At 30.9% G+C, this 12,661-nt stretch overlaps 2 protein-coding genes across 2 annotated transcripts; one reads left to right on the forward strand and one right to left on the reverse strand.

Annotated features, from left to right (window-relative positions):
* Positions 1-10,360, forward strand: LOC123654914 (carbonic anhydrase 7). Its single transcript, XM_045590771.1, has 5 exons — positions 1-46; positions 8,597-8,800; positions 9,095-9,366; positions 9,508-9,738; positions 9,941-10,360. Exons 1-5 carry the CDS (start codon positions 1-3, stop codon positions 10,145-10,147), a joined length of 960 nt encoding a protein of 319 aa, XP_045446727.1. The 3' UTR covers positions 10,148-10,360.
* LOC123655430 (V-type proton ATPase subunit F) lies at positions 10,357-12,554 on the reverse strand. The gene is made up of 5 exons (XM_045591243.1): positions 12,396-12,554; positions 12,192-12,273; positions 11,495-11,700; positions 10,964-10,987; positions 10,357-10,476 (listed from the first exon to the last, which is right to left on the reverse strand). The coding sequence occupies exons 1-5, from the start codon at positions 12,447-12,449 to the stop codon at positions 10,444-10,446; spliced, it is 399 nt and encodes a 132-aa protein (XP_045447199.1). The 5' UTR covers positions 12,450-12,554; the 3' UTR covers positions 10,357-10,443.
* Positions 12,555-12,661: the final 107 nt, after the last annotated feature.

Here is a 12,661-nt window from a genome sequence, read left to right on the forward strand (position 1 = left end):
ATGAATTCAGTAATTTTAGCTATCTTCGCCGTTTTGGGGGTGAATGGTAAGTTTACTTTTTTATTCAAAAAATAGTTTTAAATTTTATGACATATATTTTTATTATTTGTATAAAGTAAAAAGAATAAAAAGATAGACAACAAAAATTAATCAATTTATTGCTTAAAATAAAATTTAATAAGTATCGTATTTTTGAGAAGAAACGTTAAAATAATTTAGGAAAATTATTTAAATGTTTTTTTTCTGTTTTTTATTTTTAGTTTTCATTGTCATAAATTAAATAAATCGAATTATTAATCAAAATTTAAGAGATTTTACTGCAAAATAATAGTCTTAAAATTAATAAAAGAAATAACTAGTGCATACAATCAGATATGCTGAAGGTTTCAATATTGTTCATTAATAATTATGCTAAAATTTAGTATAAGTACTGATTGCGTGTAAATAAATATTTAGGAGCAAAACAAAACGCGTACGAGACAGACATGCTAAGCACGTGGTCTCTTCCTTTCGTACATCGGATTGCAAAAACATCCGACAAACAAATAACAATTTTTTTAGTTGTGGAAAAAGTTTATTCTGCAAATAAGTTACGAATATACTTTAACAGAAGGATTTATAATAGTTCATTAGGACTTCTTTCTCCTCAATGAATAAACTACAACTTTTATATTCATATTTGCGAATATCGCATAAATATTGTGGAATTCAATGGTGAAAAAGAATAATGTATCAAAAACTTTTATCTGTTGGATACCACAAACCTTATCCACAAACGGTGAAACAGGCCCTTAAACTACTTCATTGAATAATCTGAAAAGTTACCTCTACCTACTATGAAATATTTAATTCCGCTATAATTTGAAAAGTTGGTTGAGATCATTTGAGTGAAGAATTTTTAATTTAATTTAATATAATGTCATTGCATTTTAATATTCAAATTTAATTATTTTTTTGAAATTTATTTTATAATTTGAATATTTAGAAATATAAAAAAATCAAATGAATTTTTAGCTCTACAAAGAATAAGCAAATTAAATCTGTCGCGAAATTATTAGACATTAATCTTTGCTCAACATTTAGGTAATTAAAATAACTTATAATTGTAACTTAACAACTCATAATTGTAATAGTTGAAGTAGGTCGTAAAGTGACTTTAATGTAGAGTACTAGTAACGTAAGTAGTACGAGGGTACTCTTTCACAAAACCTCTTTTGACAATATACTTAATAATAATAAGTTTACCAAATTAAACGACCTAGATTTTGATCAACGATATTCACTGTCTTAGTAGTAAGAGGTAATCTTTTAAAGATTACATTGTATGTCACCTTGTATTTTAACAGACTCTAAACCAAATGCATTAACAAAACCTACACGGCTCTATTCTTAACAAATCGTGCAAAATGTATCTAAAAGGATAATCAATTATCTATGAAAATAATTTCAGCACACCTGACCTCAAATCCATGTTAGATACCTAAAGGTCATCTGTATTTGTTCATTACATCTGACGCACTGACGGCAAAGACCTATCTTTGGCGATAACTCACAGCGCTAATACAAGAAATGTCACGAACTAATCTTGATTTAGATAACGAATTGAGGATGATACTTATTATAATAATTAAATCACACTCATAAATATAACAAGATATTCGATATGGGACTTACGAGTAGTGTACAAATAGATTTGTAAAACTTTATTAATAATACCGACGTGCGTGTAATGGACAAGATAGCCTGCTGAAAAATCCAAAAAAAAAAACGATGATTTGTATGGGAACTTATTGTAAACTATTGTGTGTTTGAAACAGGGAATCCAAAATTTTCATACAATTTTCATACAATTTTTGGAACGAAGTTTCTTACGGCAGGCTTGACATTCGGCTGGGCGACCGAACTGAAAAAATGTGATGCTAAAACCGTAAGAAAAATATATAACGGAAGTGACGTAATATCAGTCACACGTCTGCATAATATGACGTTTGTAAAACTAAAATATTACTACTAAACTTTTTTTTTAAATTATTTATGTAATTTTATACTGTCGACAAAAATAAATTATTTTTTTGTTTGAATTATTATTATTTTGTTTGATTTATTTTATTTTACGGTATTTGTTATTTTAGAAAATAATTAAAAACCAATAAATAAACTAAAAAAAAAATCAAGAACTAGAAAATATATATAAAATTCAACATTTTTTTTCAAATTGTGTTGCTTCTATACTATCCGAAGGAACTTCGTTCCTACCCGGTGTCCCATGACACCACATATTTTTATCTGTTTTTATCTGGGCTATCTGGATTCCAGATAGATCTTTACAATAACTGCCCATATAAATTATCGTTTTTTATTTGGAATTTTCAACAGGGTAGAATGTGCTTTATATTTATTTTTAATTACAACTTTTAGTTACAATTCAGGAATAACTGAAAATATTAAAATCTCATTATTTTGTAGTGTATTTTTAAGTTTTTAAAAAGTTTTTTTTTTTCTTCTGATTATTATGGTTTCAGCTGCATTCAATGTTCTCATTTGTAAATATATAAAATTGGAGTGTCTGTTTGTAATATCCAAATAACCGCCTGTACATATACGTACTAAAATAACATTTTTTACAATTTTTGTCTGTCTTTGAAACAGCTAGACAGATTTTGACGGGACTTTCACTGGCAGATAGCTGATGTAGTAAGGAGTAACTTAGGCTACTTTTATTTTAGAAATTTATTTATTTTGTAACCCTGCAAACGGAACAATAACTTTTTTGTTAAGTTCCATGCGGACGAAGTCGTGGGCACAGTAAATAAATAAAAATTCAATAGCGTATCAATATTATAGTTTGAAATCAATATTTTTTTTTTCATTTTTTAATGGGTATCTGGTTCCTTTATGTATTTAGAATTTTTGAGAGAGAGAAAGACGCGAGAATAAAATTAGTAGCGGAAGAAAGGGATTTTATCAGCTCAAGGGGACGCCTGTAAGAGTTTGTGAGATGTAATCAGTAGATAATTTATTTTTTGTTTTTTTTTCTCGAAAACGGAAATCTTAATGTTCAAAAAGGTAGTGCAGAAGGAAAATAGGTCAGCAAATTTTTGGTGGCCAAAAATCCAGGCTACGCCATATAAGTAGGTGTGTACGTGTTTAAATTCTGTGAGACTCGTTTGTTGGTTTTTGCACAGATCTGGAGACTATATAAGCCTCTTCCGTTAACCGTCTATAATAAATAAGCAATAAAAAATGACCTTCTATCGTTCAGAAAAAATCAAGTAATATACATATATTTTTTAGTAGCGAAAACTGAAACTAGACCCGATTAATAGTTTTGTCTCTTGCCGATTCTCCTACATATAATTTACTCGCAGACTCCTCATCAACGTTAGCTCTATATGCATAATAAAAGCTTACGATAGTAAACATTTTATTTAGATTTTAATCCCTTAATATCTTCAGGCTAAAATATGTTTAACTACTTTAGTTACGCACTATAGCTACGATACCGCGCCTCGGAGAGCACGTTAAGCCGTCGGTCCCGGTTGTTATCATGTACACCTGATAGCGATCGTTACTCAGAGTAGGGAATATATCCGCCAACCCGCATTGGAGCAGCGTGGTGGATTAAGCTCTGATCCTTCTCCTATATGGGGAAAGAAGCCTATGCCCAATAGTGGGATATTACAGGCTGAAGCAGCAGTATAGCTACGATGTTCTAAGCCAAGGTGCGATCGCACTAGGAGACACCCTAAAACGAACGTCAATTCCAAATCTTAACTAGAGCTCTAAATTTTTCTACGGCTGGCTTTCAGTAACCGGGGCTCCCTTACCGAAGACGGTATAAAGGTCACTAGGGCTAACAGAAATATAAATTTGTAACAAAAAAAAACACAGTACGAATAATGTACTTATTCACAAAACAAAAATTGGCTATATAAAGTTTCCCAGATTATCTACTTTTTAACCGACTTCCAAAAAAGGAGGAGGTTCTCAATTCGACTGTATTTTTTTTTTTTTTTTTTTTTTTTTTTTTTTATGTATGTTACATCAGAACTTTTGACCGGGTAGACCGATTTCGACAAATTTTGTTTTAATCGAAAGGTTGTGTGTGCCAATTGGTCCCATTTAAATTTATTTGAGATCTAACAACCACTTTTCGAGTTATATCTAATAATGCGTTTTTACTTGATGCTTTTTTCGTCGACCTACGTTGTATTATACCACATAACTTTCTACTGGATGTACCGATTTTGATAATTCTTTTTTTGTTGGAAAGGGGATATCCCTAGTTTGGTACCATGATAAGAAAACCAGGATCTGATGATGGGATCCCAGATAAATCGAGGGAAACTCTCGAAAATCCGCAATAACTTTTTACTGGGTGTACCGATTTTGATAATTTTTAATTTAATCGAAAGCTGATGTTTATTATGTGGTCACATATAAATTTTATTGAGATATGATAACTACTTTTTGAGTAATCTTTGATAACGCGTAGTAGCTTGACTATGTTTTCGTCGATCTACGTTGTATTACTTGTCGATGTAATTGAAGTCGGTTTTTTTCGTTTGCGAGCAAACACAATTATTACACAAATATTGTTAAAAGCACATCTACTTAGTTAGATATTCACATTAATAAGAAACTCAATATGCCTAAGTTATTTTACAATTTCTAAAGTAAGTACCCTAGTTAGGTACTTAAACAATACAAACGTGTATAATTTCATTAGAATATAATATAATTTGTAAGCGATTATATTAGAATCGTCTTCACTATAATTTTACAGTCTTTTATTTTAGAATGACGAAGTATATCGGAGGGTCTCATTAAATATAAAAACCGAGTAATTATGAGTGTCACATATTTTGATATAGGTATTTGCGACTATTTTTATATAAATGCGATTAGTAGTTTAAGAAAAATATATAAAATTTATATAATAATATTATATACAGTGATTTAACAAAACAAATTTTTTTTTAATGAAATATATCACGTTTTTTCACATCACACACACGAAATACGTCACGTTTTACATTAGTATTTTATGCAGCACAAAAGTTGATATTTTAGCGGTTTATGTGTACAAATAAATAAAATTGTAGTGTATGTAATATTAAAATAACCGCTTTTTACTAAATGCATTTGGATCTATACCCGGTACACAAACAAAAATAACATTTTTTACAATTTTTGTTTGTCTGTCTGTCTCTTTGTTTGTTACAACTAATCTCTAAAACAGCTGGACCGATTTTGTCGAGAATTTCACTGGCAGATAGCTGATGTAATAAGGAGTAACTTAGGCTACTTTTAGTTTAGAAATTTAATTATTTTATAACCCTGCAAACGGAACAATAACATGCGAAGTCGCACAGTGCGTAAATAAATAAAAATTCAATAGCGTATCAATATTATAGTTTGAAATCAATATTTTTTTTTTCATTTTTAAATGGATACTTCCTTTATGTATTTAGAATTTTTGTTTTGGACGAAGTCGCGGACACAACTAGTCTATTATAAAACAAGACTCCTACCATAAATAAATAAAGGGCTGTCAACTAGGAAAAGATGTTAGTTAACTTTAAATTCGCTTCAGCCCTTAATATCCCACTACTGTGCATAGGCCTCTTTCCCATGTAGGAGAATGATCAGAGCTTAATCCACCACGCTGCTCCAATGCGGGTTGGCGGAAGTTAACTTAAAAGTTAACTTTAAATAAAAAATAAAAAAAACTTTGACAAAGATATTGTTGATAAGAAGCTACTATAATAGAGCATTGAATTTCCAATAATATTATGATTTTCCTATTAGAAATTACCGAAAAAAATATTAGAAACAGATAAAAAAATACAGAGAATCATTTTCAAGGAATAAGAATTAAACATTCTAACAATGAACATCTTTTTTACATAACAATTGATATATTGATTGATAACCAAAGAACATCGTAAAAAGCGCCATAACTCGTTAGACGAATAATTTAAGAGTGTATGCTACCTCAAATTGCTTATTTTCTACTCGGCAGGATGTCTATATCTTCCAAACTACTCAATATTTAAGTTTGAAATTTATGTATGGTAAATTTCAGGACATAAACTATCTTTCATATGTTTCGAAAACATGATTTCATAAAATTTTCTCGATACGAAAAAATCGCAAAGTTACCTCTATTTTTGTATTAAAACCTTAATATCTCAGTAAATATAGAAGTTATGGACTTGAGATTAAGCATGGTAATTGAAATAAGTATGAAGAACATTTTATATGTTGCGTTTTAAAAAAAATAACGATTGATAATGTTTGTGGGAAGAAAATACATATAATTCGCGCGATGAACAAGCAAGCGCTCTCAATTCTCATGTGTATTTAGTACGGGTAAAATCTGAATTCGAGCTGAGGTAGTGTAGCCCCTTAAGGCGTGTTTGCATAAATTACCGAAAAAAATATTAGAAACAGATAAAAAAATACAGAGAATCATTTTCAAGGAATAAGAATTAAACATTCTAACAATGAACATCTTTTTTACATAACAATTGATATATTGATTGATAACCAAAGAACATCGTAAAAAGCGCCATAACTCGTTAGACGAATAATTTAAGGCGTGTTTGCATAATTACATATAGTAGATTTGTCTTCCAAAACACAGAAATACCCTTGGTCCGTGTCGCGAATATAAAATGAAGGTTGTCGGGTCGCTTTTACACCTAGCCTACTCTTATACATCTCTTCACATCTACGCTTCTTAAACAGCACACGTAACAATTCAGTAGAATATTCTATAAATTTTAATGAGACTTTGATTTATGGGTAATATATCTAGAGGACGGATAATAAATAAAAACTTTATAGTCTGTACTGATTGATACATAGAGTCATAATTTCATTAAAATGACATTGTTGTTCGAATTTTAAAAATTGCAACCCCTTTTAGCTGTAAATCGATAAATAGTTTTAGCTTATTAGATACGGTGCAAAGATGCGGTGAGAAAAAAAAAACTAATATGCGAGTTGCCGACCCAATCTCCATCCCCCCAGGAGCTCTGGTCACCTTACACACCAACAGGAGCACAATACTGCTTGAAAACAGAATTATTTAGATGTGGTCTTCTGTAAGGTCGAGGTACTATCCCAGTTGGGCCACTCCATATTTTGAGTAGGAAATTCCTGCTCTGCCCTACCTCAGTTATTAATGTATCATAGAGAAAATTAATACATATCATATCATAGAGAGTAAATTAATACATATGTATATGTAGATCCGTATCGTAAATTATGTATACCCGGGAAAAAATAATCAGACCACGCCTGATCGTGTATGATCAGGCCTGAAATTAGACATAATCACGCCTGTTCATACCTGTTCATGTCTGAAGCGTTAAATACGCCGAGGACTAATCATACCTGTCCATGCCTGTTCATGCCTGTCCATGTTTGTTCATGCCTGTCCACAGGGCCGGATTTAGGGGAGGGCAACTGGGGCTACAGCCCCAAGGCCCCCACAATAGAGACGTCGGAAAAATATTTCTAATTCAGACTAGTAAACAATAGTAAACAACTTTTCCTTTGTTATTATTTTTCGCGTTTTACCTTACATTTTATTTGGAAAATAATTTGGGGCCAAGGGGTCTCCACTCCTTTGATGCCCTGAGGCTTCCAGACCTCTAAATCCAACCCTGCCTGTCCATGCCTGATAATTTCTTATCTAGTCTGGAAAAGACATGTTCAAAAACCGTTGCAAATTTTTAAATTGAAAGCATTTGTTTCAGACAGAATATTTAGAAAATAATATACAACCTACAGTTTATTTTATTCTTTTACAAAAATATTAAAATATTTCTACAAGATTAAATATTTTAGAAGAATACTTAATAAAATTTTATCTAGAGAACTTTTACCTTGCAATTCTTTATAGTAAATTATATATTGCCATTGACGACCCCACAATTAAGCACGGTGGTGTATTAAGGTCTCTTTTCCATCAAGAACTCTATAACCTAGGACGTTTGTAGACATCAGTAGGTGGGTACAGTACAATAAACAATAGTTATTTTGTTGTGTAGTCGTCGCTATATTAGCAGACATCAAAGACTTATTTATAGTATACACGATTTGCGTGGTTCATGGGTTTTTGCTTTCGTTTCTTCCTATTCGACGAATTCGCAACTGCAACAATATCTTGTATAGAATGTGTCTTACACGCGTAACTATAGTCCATAAATAATTGTGTATTTGTGTTTATTTTAAAACAAAAAAAAGAGCTGACTTTAAATACGTAGGTATTATTCATGATAACTCAAACTACTATAGTATAGTCGCCAGATCTCACTGAAAAATGAAACTACATTACAAGTATACTTAGGTACTTTTAAAACAAGACTCCTCAAAATCGGTACACCCAGTAAAAAGTTATGAGATTCATACAAAAAATACAATTGAATTAATAATAATTATAATAATAATAAATATCTACACAATACACACACGGTCGTCTGTTCCTAAAGTAAGCAACTTAATGCGCCAAAGGGTAGTCATGAGAACCTGTTGCTTTTTAAATCGCTTAAAAAATAAAATATTTTACTTTGAACTCTATTAGTATCCCTGGTCTTCGGATGGGGCTACCGAGCATCAGATCAACGGCGTTGGGCGGTTCTGCACCCTGCTTGCGGTGGGCGGCAGCAATCACCCATAGCTATCACCGCGAGACAGGCCATACCTATATCCATACCAGCCATGGAACTGATCGGCTACCAGAACCCTTTACCTGGACCGTTGACCGTAACGAATAATGGACATTCGGGTAAGCTATCAATACCATTTTCGATTTTTATGATGAAGTAATAAGTAAATTTGTACGAAATAAATTCTCGATATGTGTGGATAATAATTAAATTTCATCACTAATTTAGTTTTGAAAGGTATTTTTAAAATATTATTTTCCCTATCCTCATTTCATAACAAATGTGTTTGAATTTCAAAAATATCACTCTATTGCACTGAAGTTAAATTTCCTACTACAATTGGCATTAATTAATTGTATTTTATTTTTAAAAAACATAGACTTAATTCTATTTTTAACGCTTTCAATTTACAGTAGCGCTAACGATCCCCAAATATTCGTCCGAGGAGGAAAAGAAAGGTTTCCGCCTGCCATATATCTTTGGCGGACCTCTTGATAACGAGTACGAGATCGAAGGCCTACACTTCCATTGGGGTGACAAGAACAATCGGGGTTCAGAACACACACTAAATGACATGAGACTGCCCCTTGAAATGCACATCATTCACAGGAACAAAAAATACAGGAGCTTGGCTGAAGCGCTCCAACATCCTGACGGCCTTTGCGTATTGGCTTTCTTTTATCAGGTACCTAAGCTGTATAGCTTACATGGTTTTGTTTATGTTAGAAAATTCGTTTTTTTTTATCTTATATACGCTACTTTGGTAGCAAAAATTCGGCACTTTTATTTGAAACAGTGTTACCATTAACTTTTGTTTTTATACCAGGTTGTCGAGTTCGACGCTAAGCTTTTAACTCCAATCGTGAAGAATTTATCGGCAATTGAAAACTACAACACTACCATGCAACTTCCCCATACCTTTTCCCTTTCATCTATCCTTTCAGGACTCGACACTGAACGCTTTTACACTTACAAGGGCTCTCTGACCACTCCCCCTTGTGCTGAAGCCGTTACATGGGTTGTTTTCTCTGACTACCTTCCCATTTCAGTTTTCCAGGTAATTTTTTTTTTATTCATCCTCCTAATATATATTCAAATTTAGTCAAGGTACATCATACTATTAAAATGTTGCATAAACTTGGAACGATATTTTATTACGCTACAAAAACAAATAATAATGTCTTATACGGTGTAGAAATAGGTAATCGTGATTATGATAAATTTTAAGCTTGATAACAAAATAAATCTATTGCTTTTAGATGGACAACTTCCGCGGTCTCCTCTCCAACTTGAACCTTCCCCTCGTCGACAACTTCAGACAATTACAGCCTCTATTCGGTCGTCGGATCTTCGTGCGCATTACGTCCAAGAATCCCAAATTTAAGAAAACTAAACTCCATTACTCCAAATGGGATTGGGTCGGTCATAAGAGAACTGACAATGATATCGCCGAATTCGACGATTAAAACTGCCAATGAAAACAAATCAAATTTACATTAACCACTCACCGCTTTTTGTTCTCTTTACGGGTAACCATAAACTATAATAACCATAGATTATGTATAAACACCAAAAATATATATTTGTTATTGTGTGCACTGTAATATATTGTATGTGTGTGAATACTATAATAATGTGTAAGTTGTTAATAATACATGTAAATAAATAAGAAAGATATATTTTATTTGTTTTATTAAAAAAGCATCTAATATACATATTATAAATTAGATAAGTACGTGATATAATTGGTTTTAAAAATTATCTATGTTGCGTAGTTATCTGCACCAAACATGGACTGAAAAAAGAAAGACGCATATATAGAATAAAATATACACATACATACATCTATACAAAGAAAATGCTTACCTTACAACAGTACTATTTTGCATAGAAAACAAAAAAAAAGAACAAACTGTCACACAGCATGCACTTGTTAAGGATAAATAAAACACATTTTTTCGATATATTATTATAATACAACTCTCAACAACAATCTATTATTTATACAATGTTTCGATTCATAGAAATAATAACTTTAAATAATTTGCCTATTTGAACACACTGATTAATCTGGATAAAAATATTTATTTAATCCGAGCGAAATGTTATTTCAAATCAAACTGTCGAAAAAATTGCACACTGAACATTAATAAATGCGATATTTATATGGAAATTATCAATTGTTAGTATATTTTCTTCATGATGGCAATATATACAGGTGCCAGCCTGTTGCAGTCAGACAAAAACATGTCATGCATTATCTAAATATTAATTTAGCGTACCAAGTCATCTGGGTTGAACATGCCCTGTAAAAAAAAATTATAAAGTTTATTTCAAATTAACATGCTTATTGATTATCAACTGAATTGTTTTTTTTTAACTCAAAAAATTTGATGTTGCGATTTGTATCTAGACAGTGATTTTTTTCTTCTAGATTTTCCATTCATAATTAAAGGTTGGAAAAAAATTAATCAGTACTTTTTCCTTTGTATTTTTAACAAACATAATTGTAAACTACTATTACATTAGAGTTTATAATATGAATATATTATTATTATTATTATTATTATTATTTTGAGTCGAAGTTAAAGCTTTAAATGCTAAGCATATGCTACTTTAGTCAAATAAGATTGAAAGATAGAACCATATCACAAAACTTCATCATTATACTTGATGAGTACTTACATATTATATTACATACAATAATAAAATTTTTACTGTCTCCAAACCTCATTTGTATTTGTGTATAATGGAGAATAAATAAATAGAGAACAAGAAGTTCAATAGGAAATCGTTTTTTTAGATTTATTTACCTTAGCACGACGTAAAATGGAATCCTTAGAAGCATCATACGGATGATCCTTTGACGGGATTTCTAATACTGATGGTACAGGAGCTGTGTGTGAGTCAATCACATGCCGGATCAGTTCAGCAACATTTTGATTGATCAGGATGATGTCGATGTCATCACGTTTGACGAATCTCTTGAAACAATCCTCAATTTCACTTACTGGTGTGTCTGTAAGAAATGTAAAATTTTGACATTTTGCATTTTAGGTTTCATTATATATATATATATTTTTTTTTTTTTTTTTTTAATAAAATAAAAATAATATATATATATATATATATATATTATAAAAAAGCTAAATTTCTGCACACTACACATTTAAATACAGTGAGTTAAATCATAATAAGATTACAACTCTAACAAAAATAGATTTTTTTTTATCCTGACATTCAGTTGTCTGTTCCTAAGATAAGCAATTTAATGCTTGTGCGATAGGTAATAGTAGACTGATATAACAACAAATTTATTTAAATACATTCAAATGAAAATGAATAAAAATGAAAATGTTAGCCATAATTATTCCTATTTCACTGGCTCATGCTATAACTAGAGAGCAATTTTATTTAAAATCAAAATAAAAAATATTTTTATGCACTTCATCAACATAGTAGTCAATGTAGGTTGTTTTCATTAAATCAAGATGATGTTAAGGTTCTCACTTTTGTCCACAACCATGAAATTTGGGTGTCTGTTCTTATTGATTTCTCCGATCCCTCCGAGGAGGAATCCGACACAAGTGTCCTGAAAAGATACAAAATTATACTATTAAACAAAAGTAAATTAATGCTCATACAATTAAAAATAAATCCTACGAACACAAATAAATAAAAGTGTGATATAGTGATTATAATCGATTTACTCACTTCATCTCCTATAACACTGATTAATTTTCCCTTGACTGCAGCCTGGAGAGCCATTATTGTGTATTTTTTGGCGAATTTAAAGCGAAATTTTTCTTGAAACAAGAACTGTCACAAGAATTCGTCACCTGACTATAGATTTTTTTCCTTGTGTTGGCCACTCTGCCTAGGTACTCTGATTGTCATTTAGGAATAGTTCTTTTTTCTAATAAATAATATTCCTTAAAATATTACCCTTTCTTTTTCAGAAAATTATTAAATAATATAAT

Source organism: Melitaea cinxia, chromosome 7 (assembly GCF_905220565.1).
Source record: "Melitaea cinxia chromosome 7, ilMelCinx1.1, whole genome shotgun sequence".
NCBI classification, from domain to species: Eukaryota; Metazoa; Arthropoda; class Insecta; order Lepidoptera; family Nymphalidae; genus Melitaea; species Melitaea cinxia.

Bases quoted from the DNA above. Each gene is read 5' to 3' on its own strand.
- LOC123655430 (XM_045591243.1), bottom strand. From the start codon at position 12,449: ATGGCTCTCCAGGCTGCAGTCAAGGGAAAATTAATCAGTGTTATAGGA. The intron at 12,274-12,395 runs GTGAGTAAATCG...GTATCTTTTCAG, and splicing joins TCAGTGTTATAGGAGATGAA to GACACTTGTGTCGGATTCCT. The intron at 10,988-11,494 runs GTAAATAAATCT...TTTTTTTTACAG, and splicing joins CCATTTTACGTCGTGCTAAG to GGCATGTTCAACCCAGATGA.
- LOC123654914 (XM_045590771.1), top strand. From the start codon at position 1: ATGAATTCAGTAATTTTAGCTATCTTCGCCGTTTTGGGGGTGAATG. The intron at 8,801-9,094 runs GTAAGCTATCAA...TTCAATTTACAG, and splicing joins AACGAATAATGGACATTCGG to TAGCGCTAACGATCCCCAAA. The intron at 9,367-9,507 runs GTACCTAAGCTG...TTTTTATACCAG, and splicing joins TATTGGCTTTCTTTTATCAG to GTTGTCGAGTTCGACGCTAA.